At 39.4% G+C, this 14,092-nt stretch overlaps 1 protein-coding gene across 2 annotated transcripts in view; it reads right to left on the bottom strand.

The window, feature by feature from the left end:
- MAGI2 (membrane associated guanylate kinase, WW and PDZ domain containing 2) overlaps window positions 1–14,092 on the bottom strand; it is a gene marked incomplete at both ends in the record, with an annotated part of 757,046 nt that overhangs the window by 246,102 nt on the left and 496,852 nt on the right. For both annotated transcript variants that reach the window (XM_080629386.1, XM_080629387.1), the window contains one exon: window positions 3,155–3,370. In XM_080629386.1, coding sequence (XP_080485512.1) covers window positions 3,155–3,370 — 216 coding nt within the window. The remainder of the gene's footprint in view (window positions 1–3,154; window positions 3,371–14,092) is intronic.

Raw genomic sequence — 14,092 nt, 5'->3', positions numbered from 1 at the left:
CATTACCCCTTGTCCTATCACTACAGTCCCTAATAAAGATTTCTTCACCAGCACCCCTATAGCCCCCCTTCAGATACTGGAAGGCTGCTATGAGGTCTCCACGCAGCCTTCTCTTCTCCAGGCTGAACAGCCCCAACTTTCTCAGCCTGTCTTCATACGGGAGGTGCTCCAGTCCCCTGATCATCCTCGTGGCCCTCCTCTGGACTTGTTCCAACAGTTCCATGTCCTTTTTATGTTGAGGACACCAGAACTGCACACAATACTCCAAGTGAGGTCTCCCGAGAGCAGAGGGGCAGGATCACCTCCTTTGACCTGCTGGTCACGCTCCTTTTGGTGCAGCCCAGGATATGGTTGGCTTTATAAAGAGAGCAGAGACAAGTAGCTCAAACAAAATAATGCATTTAGCATATAATTTACTAAAGGTGGATGAGATAAATCCCTCCTGAGTGAAGCTGATCCAGGACAAAGGACTGAAATGGGTCTATTCTAAAATAGACGAAAGTCCCATCCTGAAGAACCGAGATTTCTATTGAGTTCTGGGCTAAGGACGGGTAACAAAAATCAGAAAGAATAAACACATTGGGCAACACAAATTAACAAGAAGACAATTATGAAACATGGTTGAAGGTCTCCAGTCTGTCCATAAAAAACTGTCCAAGGAGAGTCTGATGTCATATGAAGCAAGGTATATAGAAGTGAACTATTGAAAATTTGATTCCTACTAATAAATCTCAAGAGATGCACAGATTATCCCAGCAGATACTAAAAAGTGGTCTGAAAAATCACACCAAAAGCACTAAGATCTCTGCAACTACAAATGTCACTTCCTGGTCTGATAAAGATAGGTTTATTCCCTTCAGTTTCATCTTAGATCTGTTACTATTTCCACATAGTACTCCTGGGTGTCACAGCAGTCCTTTGAGTTGCCAGATTCCGACCTTTCACAGTTATTAATCCATTAAGTTCCTGAGCATCTATAAAGAATGTATTAATGTTTTGGATGTCCTCAAAGAGTCCTGTGTTTCATAAAAGACTCCTGTTAGAAGTGAAGCATTTTAAATAGAATACACTTTCTAAAAGAACTGGAAATAAATACCCTGCCTCCATTGCTTCATAAAAACCAGATTGCTCTCCTCACCAAGAGTTAAAAAAATAATAACTCAAAATCAACATATTTTGGTTTTCCTGATTGTTCAAAGACACAAACTCCAAATGCGCACACATTTTTGAAGTAGCTAGGACCCTGTCAGCTCACAGAGAAAATGACTGCAGTAACAGGGTCCGTGGGAGCTATGCTGCCCAACAAAAGCAACACAGCATGTATGTACAGAGCAGCTTTGCTACAATCCCCAAAGTCCTCAGTCAGTGTAACTGAACAACAAAACCCTGCTTATGAAACCATGAGAGCCAACACAGGCAGTGCTTGTTCTTCTGGCCACACCTACAGGAATTACTTTGTGGGGGGCGAGGAGGAGGGGGAGGAGGGGAGCTGCCCTGCACCGATGCTTGTGTATTTCATTTTGTAACACAGCACATGCCAGTGCCTGCTTCTTGGGTGCTGCCCAGTCATTGTTCACATAGAATGTGTCTGGGAGAAGCAAATTAGAGGTGTGCAATGCAAAGACAAAAGCAGGTAAACATTACCTCTTGATCCATCTCAAGCTGAAACACATTGCCCTGGAAATTGCTCCTCAGCAATGGTCCGTTAAGTGGCACATTTCTAATAACTGCAAAGAATGATCTTTCTGATGATTTCTACAATACACAACAGAGACAGAATCCTGCCTTTGCCTCTTTTTCTGTGGAAGTATCCTGGCAACAGAGCCAGTGCTGATGTTTTATGTAAGGATTTCTGGGCTTCATCCTTTTCTGTTAGCTGTGTAGGAAAGGCAGTAAGTGGCAGAGCATTGCTGACAGATCTGATGTTATGAAGAACGGATGAGCAAGGCTCATACAGCTTGTGATGGCAATGGCCAGGGAGTAATGCTGCAGCCCTCTGGCAAGCCAGCGGAGGAGTATGAGATTCACTCTCACCCCATATAGTTTCTAATGCAGTAGGAGGAAAAACTATATATAGCAGTATGAAAATCCTTTTACAGTGCTTAGCAGATTAGGTAATGCATTTTTTGTTTCACATTAAGCTATACATTTAGAGAGCTTGCACTATTCCATTTTATCTTGTCATCTGTATCATTGTCACTACAGACTTCTACTTCAAGAATTTGCTTCCAAATTTCTAAGTTCACCAAAAAGGATTCACAGTTACTTCTCAGATAGATATAAAAGTCTGAATTCTTTAATTTCCTACAGGAATAACAACAACAACATACTTTCTTAAATGATATTTCAGAATAAAACTTACTAAGTACTGTAAAATGATGACTTGCTGAAACATTGAAGGAGAAGCTGATTACCTGCTTCTGAATAGGCTGGGGTGTTCTCACTCAGGACACCAGTCACTATCTTGAGCCTTGTTTTCTCTGTAGAACTGTGATCCAAGGGGTAAAACAACAGCTGTATTTCAGAACTAGACCTCTGAAACCCTCATCAGCTTTATGCAGGCTCTGGAACATTGCTGAAAAGGGTCCTTCCTGATAGCATTGCCAGCTAAGTTTCATTGGCACTGCCACAAATGATGACAACTTTACTCCTCCACAATATTGCCAAGATTTCATAACGATTTACAGAAGTTCACTTCATAATGTAGTGAACTCTCTTGCATCACCATTTGAGAACAAGGAGACCTGAAACACAGAGACTAGATTCATTTGACCAAATTACAGCTCTCTAGACTCCCTCTATAGTCAATGGAGAGAAAAAGGCATTTGTAATTCATTTCCTAAGCTAGAAATCTAAAACAGGTCACATGAACTGTATTCAGAAAGCAGGTATTTTTCTCTTTGGTCTATAAAGAGGATTCAAAAGGACTGGTTCAGAGTCAGATATCATTATGGAAGTTGAGGTAAGTGAGATGACTCCCCAAATGGAGGTTAAGTAATTTGTTTTAGGCTTCAGAGAAATCCTATTATTCAGGATTCCTGGCTTTCAGACTTGCAAGAACATCCTTACCTGAACATGTATGTTCTCACTGCAGAGGGAGGCAACTGGGGACTGTGAATAACAGAAATGCATTGCAAAGTAGGGAAAAACAGACCTGGTGTTACTGTCACGTCATTTCCATTGACCACAGGTCTTTCTTCCTCCTCTTCCTCCGGTGGCTCAATACCTGTCTTCTCCATATTGCTCACAGACTTATTCCTTTTACGTTTGCCTTCAGCCCCGGGAGTGGCACCTGGGAGGATCTGATCTGTTACATTTAACAGCAGTGGAGCCGGTTCTGCTGGAGGCTTCGGGGTGCCGTAATAGTTGTCTGGAAAGAAAAGGAGTAACACATAAACTTGGAGAAATACATTTGCTGCTGCTTCTTCTTTTGTTGAAATTAATGGGAGTATGTGAGGTAGTATCTGGTTCATCAGAAAATCCAAAGATTAGTTCAAACTGTTTTCTGTGAACTTAAATATTCACCATTCATGAAAAGTGAATTAAGTTTCTTGGTGACCAGTGATCAAATCATGCTCACAAATGTATGCTGTATTAACACTTCCTGGGTAACTTAACTTTCACCCAAAAACATGACAAATGGGCACCATAGCAGAGCTGTTTTCTTATTTCAAACCATTAGGAAAAATCAGTTTTGTAACATGTCACAATACAGGAGTTTCTGAAGGATCAAAAGGACCATAAAATATTGGCTATTCACTGTCATATCACCTCCCTCCTTCCCCAATTCTTTCACCTGCTTAGAAGGTAAATAATAGTTCAACAATTGAGAGATTTGCAGTTTTCAGTAATACTTGCACTATCTCATTTTTCATATTTGTCAAAATTCTTGCTATTCATGAGCTCCAGATTTGTAATAGGTAATGCTAATATATTTTCAAAGAAAGTTGAAACTTTATGCTTTAGGGCTTAAAATTATCTCTAAATACTAAGGAATTCTGAGAAGACTTAAGGTGGCTGAGAGATTACTCTCTATTTGTCTGTCATGAAATTTTTGGCAACTTCCTCTTCTGAATCATCTATTCTTAGTCAGAAGGGTTACTAGATAAGATAGACCATGGTCTCATCTTATCTATTGATATTTGCCCATTTGCATTTCCAGTACATCTGGTCTCGAAACTGCTTTTTTACTGATACCTGAAATTTGACATCAAAAATATGGTAAAAAAATTCAATTAATAATAATAAAAAAAAAAAAATCACGTCCTTTCTAGAACCAAAAATAAAGAGTAATATAAGACATAAAGATAAAAGCATGCTTTTATTGAGTTATCTTTTTTCATTTGCAAGGTGGGCAGTGAACACCTTGCCTTACAAGTAAATTTTCAGAAATTAGTACAGAAAACTAAAAATACCGTCCAGCTCTGAAAAACTTTTCCAAAGAAAAAAGCATCTATGCAAAGGAGTGTTCAAGGCCAGGTTGGATGAAGTCATGGGTGACATGGTTTAGTGTATGGTATCCCTGCCCATGGCAAGGGGCTTGAACTAGATGATCTGAAGATCCTTTCCAACCCTAACTATTCTATGATTCTATGATATTAAACTGCTGAAGATATTTGTAGACTGTATTATCACTTTTTTTTTTAATTCTAATTGCACAATTTATGGTTTCTGTGAGACCAAATAATAGTAGCAACTGGCAAAAATAATTCTAACCACATATGAGTAGGACACTAAATGAAGATGTTATATCTGCACAGTAAACAAAATAAGATGTATTTTGCAGGCAGAGTAAAAATTATTACTGGTACTAGTATGTCTGTGTGTTTCCAACGATTTACAATGTTCAGCCATACAACCACCTCAATACAGGTACAGTAATTGAGCAGCTTTGCAACTACTGAATACTCTGTGAAGTTTTCACAGTGGTTTAGCCAAACAATATTTGTACCAAGTGTTTCTGTAATTGTAATCCACTAGAGAAGTTTACTGTGTTCAATGGCCCCTGTACTCTGGGCTTAGGGATGACAGAATGAAAACTGACTTGCTGTTTTTTTTCATTTGATGAGATGGCATCAGGTTTGACACAGAGCCCCAGTGCCATTAGGGCAAAGAGCAGTGACTTTGCATGGCTGGCTGTGACCACAGTCCCACAATCTGCAGGAGGTCTCTCTGACTCCCAGGGATAAAGCAGGGGAGCAGGATTTGGGGTCTAAGATGGGGAGGGAAATGTGCATTGATCCACTTGCAAAACTGCACCTCCAAAGTATGTTGAAATCAGATCTGGTCACAGTCAAACTTCTAAGCTGTGATAGTACCTGAAAACCAACATCCCTGATGGCAGTGCTCAGTTGGAAGTCTACTTTTGTATCTCCTTAATAGCATGTTACGTTTGCTGGTGAGATTGCATGACTGAAATATTATATATTCTGAAAAAAAGGATTCCTCAATTTAAAAAATTCCTCCCTGACATAAGCCATTTTACCAATCTGAAAATTCCAAAGTGCCAGAGATGCCTTAAACTCCACGAATCTTGTGAAGTGTGCACTGATTTCCACTGATTGCATAAATATCAGCACACAAATCCCAGGTTTATAGGACTAGTGTGATACAAACTGTGAGACTAAAAGTGGCTTTTTCTCCCTTGTTCTTAGTTTTGCCATTGTCATACAAATTGAGTGCAGTAATAATTAGCAGTAATGCTAATACCCTGCATAGTAGATAAGATGTTTCAAGTGAAGGACATGTTCATTCTATTTTTGGATGTTAAACACTTTTTCACTTCGACTGACTGTATGCATTAGTGGGAGACAGAGACAAATGTCATAACAAAAAAAAAAAAAGCTATGAATATCACATATATAAAAATATAAGAAATAAAAATGCACATTTAAGATTAGGAGCCAAAGAGGGTTTAACTCTTTCAGTCTCAAACTGAAAATGCAGTATAATTTCCAGCTTCTGTCATCTAACATAACATGTTTTGTGCTTTATGCCAGTAACCACTGATTTAGAAATGAATTTTGCATTATTTGTTGCTATCTAGCCATCTAGTCAGCCTCAATTCAAATACGTGTATAAGCAGTGCAAATAAAAATAAGAAACTGGCCCACAGATCCTGACACAATCAATGCATCATAAAAATGATGAAAAGAATCCATACAATTTCAAAGGAAAAAAATATGCAGGATGAGACTCCCAGCTATGTCAATGAAGGAGCAATGTGCCATTAAAGAAATATTACAATCCATATAAACTGGATGTTCTATCAAAAGGAGTTTCTCAGTGTCTTGAAATTCCTTGCCTAAGCCTCAGAGCGTAGAGCTAATGGAAGACTCTCTCATAAAACTTCAGCAATTGTCATATCTAGGGATAATGCAAAGACCGAATGTTTAAACACCATAACTTTTGTTGTGATGATGTTTGGAAAATCTCTAATAAGAACAGCTCTTTTTCATCTTGCTTGAGCAAAGGACAGGGTTGGTTCAAATGTTACTGTTGAAACACTAACCATAAGGTACTGAAATTCGGCTTCCTGTAGGTAGAAAAACCACTCCAAATAATTAATTTTAATTGTGCTTAATTTAAAAATAATTTGAAAAAGGACTTAATAAAAACAAAGCTTACTAAAAGAAAACATATGTCCAATGCTCGTTGGCAGTCAAAAACCCAGCAGTTAAGAGCTTTGAAAAAAGGAATGGAGCACAAACCAGAAAACACCTTTATAGCACTATACAAAACTCCCTTTTGTATACTGCCTGCTGTTCTGGTACTTGCCTCTCAACAATTGCATGGGAGAACTAAAGAAGGACAATTAAAGCCTGTAACTGCTTAAATTGATTTGGAGTTTTCAGCTTGGAAATGGGACAACTGAAGGGGGATATGGCAGATATGTATAAAAACAGGAAAACCCTGGGAAAGTGCCTAGAAAATAAATGAATGGATGCTTGGCTTCTCACTACATGAGAACAAGAGGATGCCCAATGAAATTAGCAGGTTTAATGCAAGCAAAAGAAGTGGGTTTTCTTTCACACAGCATAAGACAGTAATAGCATTCACTGTCAGATACTGCCAGTATCATTAATACAGTCAAAAAGCAATTATACAATGTCATGGAAGGAAAAAAATATGTAAGTCTTTTAAATGTAAAGGCACAGATTATGAATCAAGAGTTCCATACATTATAGATGTGTAGAGCACAGAATGTATCCTTTCATGCCTTCCCTATTCTATTTTTTGCCTTAAATCTACCAAGGGGCAGTAGCAGAGGCAGAATACAGGGCTATGTTTCCCCTTGGTTTGACTCAGTGCTGCCACTCTCTTACTCAGGTGCCTCCTTGTTGTGCTTAAAAATGAGTGCATACTCCTCTGCCACCCCGGCACAAAGTCAAAAGGTCAGTTTAAGCCAGCAGAGCTTAAATTAAGCTCTTTGTGCTGGATCTGACTAAAAGCCTTCACGCAGACAGGGAGGGCAGAATGAGTATTTAATTGAAGAAAACCCACCACTGCTTAATCCATCTTGCTGCTGTGCCTGTTTGCCTCAGCACTTCCAGGCTGTTTCTGAGTGCAACTGAACACTGGTCTAACCTAGCCTGTTTGACTTTGCTGCAGAAACAGCTTGGAAGCCATAGCACACTTACAATTGCCAACTACTCCTTGCCACCTCTAACCTGTATGAAAAGGTCTACCTGATTCTGCACGTAGAGAGTCAGAAAACATTACTGTGACTGTTAGCCCTGATGGCAAAGACCAGAGCAGGAAGTCAGAGAGTCAGAAGAAGCAGAAAAAGGAGAAAATGAGGACAAAGCAGGTATTTTTTTTCCTTAACCTGAGCTCACCTATGTCAGGAAGTGGTAATAATTTTATCAGTGAAATATTTGATGATGAAGCAGTAAATCCTAACTTGCTTCCTGAGAAAAGGTAAGCCTTATAGAATTAAAAATGACAAAGCATTTGGGTGGTAATAAAGAAGCAAACGATGCTGAAATGATAATGAGACTCAGATCTACTGATGGTCACTATACTGATGTGCTCAACACCCAGTAATCCCCATTACCAGATACAGTTGTAAACGTATCTCCCATGATGTGCTCCACTTTGTGCTACATCGCAGGAACTGACTTACATGCACTTCCCTCTTCCGGCCTTTCCAAGCACCTTCACCACCAGCTCCCCCAGCCTCTCTACCCTTCTGTGAGGAAAGAGCCTAAAATGCAGTATGCAGCAGACATCTCCACTCATAGAGAAGGGAGAGGAAGGGCTTTTTCCTGGGTTTCTATCCCTGGCTGTGGAGTGGACATACTCCCTTAGCTCTGGCATCACTAGATTGTGGAGGAAGGAGGTTATTACTGGGAAAGTCTCTGCCTCCTGAAGCTCCACTGATCTCATCTAAGAAGTGAAAAAGTCTAGTTTAAAAATATAAGTATTATGAAAAGTTAAAAGCGATGCTGAGGAATTGGGTAATTATAGTAAAAATGAACAATCAGACAGAAAACAAGAGGTGTGCCAAGCCAAAATTTTTCAACAAGAACACTTCCAACTATGGTGTGACTCAGATTCTGAGCACAGAATGAGCACGCGCTCCTTTTCATACTTATTTTTAGAGTGGAGGAAACAATACCCAGCTAGCTATGTATAAATCCCTACTTCTGCTTATTCAGCAGCCTCATTTAGATTGATCTGTCTGTACTGTTTATATAACTTTGAATTGCTGAAGTATCAGTCAAAATTGTGTGAGTCAGCCACAACTCTAGGAAATGAAAAACAAACCTAATTTTTCAGTTATTTGAGAAATAACTGCAGATGTCATGATGAATGATAGATTTCTACATATTGGTTTTGTGGTCACTCAGTACTGATAGTAAATTAAGGGTAAAGTGCACTGTAGTTAATTACTGTCAGGATAGAAGAGTTACATTTGATATTTTAAACGATTGCAATGGAAAACAAAAGTTTAGGTAGGGAGAAATCAGCTTAATTTTTAATTAAAATAATTAAGTTAATAAATGTGAATATTTTATTATTTGATTCAAAGATGATAGCTGCATTTCTTTATGACTAGAGGCCTATCACATCAAGAAGCATCTGTTAATAATCTATGTCTGTTTATACTCAATGTCCAGATCGTGATCAGTGATAAGTGCTGTCCCTCAGGGCACTGTACTGGGACCAGTTAAACATCTTCATCAGTGACACAGACAGTGGGATCAAGTGCACCCTCAGCAAGTCTGAAGATGACACCAAGCTGAGTGGTGTGGTTGACAAGCCTGAAGGATGCGATGCTATTCAGGGGGACGTGGACAAGCTCAAGAAGTGGGGCTATGTGAACCTCATGAGGTTCAACAAGGCCAAGTGCAAAGTCCTGCACCTGGGCTGGTACAACCCCCAGTATCAATAACAGGCTGGGAGGTGAAGAGATTGAGAGCAGCCTGCGGAGAAGCACTTGGGGGTGTTGGTGCATGAAAACCTGGACATGAGCCAGCAATATGTGCTTACAGACCAGAAACCAACCTTATACTGAGCTGTACCACAAGAAATGCGACCAGCAGGTCAAGGGAGGTGATTGTTCCCCTCTACTCTGTTCTCGTGAAACCCCACCTGCAGTCCTAGGCCCCCAACACAAGAGGGATGTGGACCTGCTTGAGTGAGTCCAGAGGAGGGACACACAGATGATCAGATATAAGGAAGAAATTTTTTACAATGAGGGTGGTAAAGCACTGAAACAAGCTGCCCAGAGAAGTGGTAGATGTCTCATCCCTGGAAACATTCAAGGTCAGGTTGGACAAGACTCTGAGCAAGCTGATCTACTGGAAGATATCCTAACCCTAACCTTGTCATGGTTTAACCCCAGCCAGCAGCTAAGTACCACTCAGCCACTCGTTCATTTTCCCTGTCCTGATGGGGTGGGAGGAAAATCAGAAAAAAGGTAAAACCCCACGGGCTGAGATAAGAACAGTTTAATAACCAAAATAAAGTAAAATGTAATAAGAATAATAATAGTAATAACAACAGCAACAATAATAATAATTAAAAAAGAGGAATAAAACAAACAAACGAAACCCCCCAAACAATGTACAGTACAATTGCTCACCACCCACTGACTGATGCCCAGCCCATCCCCAAGTACAGATCAGTGCCTCCTGGCCAGCTCCTCCTAGTTTATGTACTGGGCATGATGTGCTGTGATATGGAATATCCCTTTGGCTAGTTTGGGTCAGGTGTCCTGTCTCTGCTCCCTACCAGCTTCCTATGCCCTTCCTCACTGGCAGAGCATGAGACTGAAAAGTCTTTGATCAGGGTAAGTGCAACTGACCAACAACTAAAACATCGGTGTGTTATCAGCATCGTTCTCAGACTGAAACCAAAACACAGCACTGCAACAGCTACTAGGGAGAAAATTAACTCTATCCCGACCAAAGCCAGGACAATGACCTTTAAAGGTTCCTTCCAACCCAAACTATTCTATGATTCTATTCTCTAACAAAGGTGTCTGAACATCATCTACATGATAGTAAAAAACCTCTCAAAATCCGAGATTTTGGAAGCAGCAATGAAAGGAGATCTAAAACCAGTATCTCCACCTATAGTGGCCCACACCCTTCAAGCCCTGGGCCACCAGGCTCAAGTCTGCTGCAGTCTGGAGTCCATGCATTGAGCATTCTTTGGATGCAAATTTACGTGTAGGTTTCTGGCTGCCTCTGGAAGACAGCAGGACAGAAGGCCTGTGTTTTTAGTATCGCTTTTGGCAGGCCCAGCACACTGGCAGTAAAAACAGTTGCGTAAGATTATGCACGTTTGAAACTCTCAAACTTTGCATTAAATTTTCATGGCCAACATAGCCCAAATAGATGGGTCACAGACATCTTCTGTGAAGGTTTTGGTATTGTGGGCAATGGATGTTGAAGACAGGAACGATTTCTAAATGCAGCCTCCATGGACCTCCTAAACTTTGTGTAGACCTCCAGAAGCCAACCATGTGGCACCACCATACACTCACTTTACACTGCTGTCAGATCCACACATCAGATTCACACATTGCTGAGGAAGTATATCCACTCAATTGGCATCTTCTTGTGAAAGTTTTTTTTATAACATTTCTGATCACCTGTACATGTCATTTAAAGCATCCTTCTGTATGTCATGAAACATGTTCTGCAGTACAAATACATAAGTACAGAATATTTTTAAACTAAAAGAACTCTCTCAAAATTCTTACAATCATCTTGTGAAACTTCCAAAGAGGAAAACAGTACATAGACATTGTTAAAATCTAATTAGTGATATACTTTAACTAAATTCAAGACAATTACCACCTCCTTAAGGGAGCCTAGCAAACTTCTTTTCACCCACTCATCCTGAGTGAGTAATTTGTTTTGACTGGTGACTATACTATAATTAGGGCTTTTTTAATCATTGCTGTAAGGTTGGGTGAGTAGATTCTGTTCTTCGGTTCATACATTTTCATGATGGTTTTGCAATGCTGCTTGATGGATCAAAGTTATAGAACTCTTAGCATGGTGCCAAAGTAAGTGGAATTTAAAAATTAAGCCTGCTAAAGCTTTTAGATTTTAGATTTATGTTGGTATTATTTTTACTCATAATCTTGTGTCATTAGATGGCAGAGGCCAGGAAAGGTCATAGTTCACACCTTTCAGGATTTAGGGGAAAAAAGTTATTAAATATAGATTTGCAATTATGTTTTTCAACAACAGCTCTTATTTTCTATTGTGTTCTCAGGAAGATTTACAAGCAAAGTTCTATTTTTACTAAGATCTTTGCTGCTACTTTTAGTTTCTTTACTTTTAGCCAGAGACTGAAGATCCCAGAGAAGTCTTCACCCTTCTTTTAATAACCGAGCCTTTGAATCCTGATTGATTAGTTCTCTGTGCCTCACTGGTACAGTAATGTCTGAATTAAAAATACAAATTAAAATTTATTTACTTTGGGAGTGCTGTCAGAATGAGTTACACATGATATACAGAACTAATTCCATACTTGTTGGATATAGCGACCCCCAGGGCTACTTGTTATAAAGTCTGTTTTTCTCCCTTGCTATTTTCCAAGTATACTAGGCCATACTATACTATGGCTAAAGCTACTAATAAGGAATATTTTCCGGAGATCTCAGGGTTCTGCTGGAAAAGAGGGGTCAGAGTTATTGCCCATGCATCCCCAGCAAACACTTGAGCATTTCCTGGCAGGGGCTGTCCAGCTGCTTCCCAGATGCAGGTAGATTTTTGATTCCTTGTGTTGCTGTGACTCTTCCTCAGGCAGAATTCTCATTTGGGTTTGTCTCTGCAGCTTCTGCTAACAGGCATTAGGCGGATATGCTAAGTTCTGTGTCAACTAATGACATTTTAATAACTGGCTTCAGGATTGTCTATTCATCTACATTAAAATTAAATCACTAATTATAGCTGTGGATTTTTGCCCAAGAGAGTTCTGGCCCCCAGTGAGTGCCATAGCAGAGAAAGTTTCTGAATTCACAAATACAGGAATGGAGACAGATAGGCCGTCAAACCTCCCAACATGATAGACCTGCTCTTTTCTTTCTATGGACCCCGACTGTCCCCAGTAAAAATCTTTATTTTTTTTCCAGACGGACTGGGAGAGACTGTGAAAGTGAGGATATATGACTTTGATTTGATTTCTTGATTGGCATTTTTCAAGATAAGTATCAAATCCAATTTTGTAACCTTAAGGTACTGATAGAGTATGTCGGATCTGCATAAGTGATGACCTAAAAATATTCTGATTTTCAGAAATTTTGAAGACACCAAAATTAAGGCATACAAAGTTAATTCTCGTTTAAGAAAATATGTTTTCCTCTAAGATGTAACTTCATTCTCTAGTGTACTTACTTCATTCTTTAGTGTATTTCAGAGAGTTCAGACTCCTAACTATTTTTCATCTCTGTTTCCATAGTTCCATCTCACATAGATGCTCACTCTTTAAACTGAAGCATTTTTTTTCCTTCTTTTTTTAAGTACTAGGTAGTTTTATCCTATAAATATTCTGCATTCCTTAGATTAATCTTTTAGCTATCTGCATGGCCCATCTAGAAATTGGCACATATGCAAGATTCTGCGTAAAACTACAAGACGCAAGTCAAAAGAACATTTTCACCTTTACAGAACCTGATACTGCCTGAAATCTTTTTATAATCCCTTCAATTCCTACCAAGAACAAACCATGTGAACAGATACAACCCTCTTGATCCCTAAATCTCTCACAGCTGGGAAATAACAGCTCTCCTGTCAGACCTGGGAATCCCATGGGTTGAAGGTGTACATACATTTCAGGTAAAGTAACTATAAACCATCCCACGTTAAGTCCAGGTGCAGGTGGCTATGGAGACAGAACTGTCTTGCTTTAAGACTCCTCAAAGATTAAAGTCCTGACCTTATTTCTCCCAAATATTCTTCAAGTTTGTATTTCTCTCTGAGCAGCAGAACAAATCAATTTTAGATAATGGCTTGGAAGAGAGATGTCTGCTTATCAGATGCAGCAGTGTGCTGCACAGGCTACACATCATCACGGATCTCCCAACCACCAGCAAATATGAAGTGACTTTTAACTTCCAAGTTTTGCTGAGCACAATGTACCAGAAATGGAAAATCTAGATAGGTCCTTTAAAAGGCTACTCTTACTTATTTAAGGAAAACCCTGGACAAAGGGACAGGAATTAATAATTAACATGAAAGGGCATTTGGACTTCAAAAGCAAAAATCACAGAGTTATGAATGCAGTATACTGGAAAGAGACTGTGCAACAATACAGCTTGATAAATACATATTTTATAGTATTTCACAAATTTTAAAGCAATTCTGCCATCTGACCTCATCTTCTAAAAAGCAGTAGTACAATCTGAAACCTTTACTTTCCCATAAAGGAGGCACAGTTCCATTCCTAAACAGTATATTCTTTGCTGCAGCTAAGCAGAGATACCGAGATACTTCTCGCCACAGCACATATATCTCTTTTTTTTGAGAGCTGGCTGTTGTCTGGATTCAGCCCTTGTGAGGTCACTTGTTATTGTGTCTGATCCCTAAATAATATGAGGGAGTAGATTTTCAACCCATTTTACTTTTGA

Source organism: Psittacula echo (assembly GCF_963264785.1).
Source record: "Psittacula echo genome assembly, chromosome: 1".
In the NCBI taxonomy this organism is placed as follows: domain Eukaryota; kingdom Metazoa; phylum Chordata; class Aves; order Psittaciformes; family Psittacidae; genus Psittacula; species Psittacula echo.
Note: the sequence above shows the minus strand (reverse complement) of the source record. Positions and strands in the feature narration are given on the sequence as shown.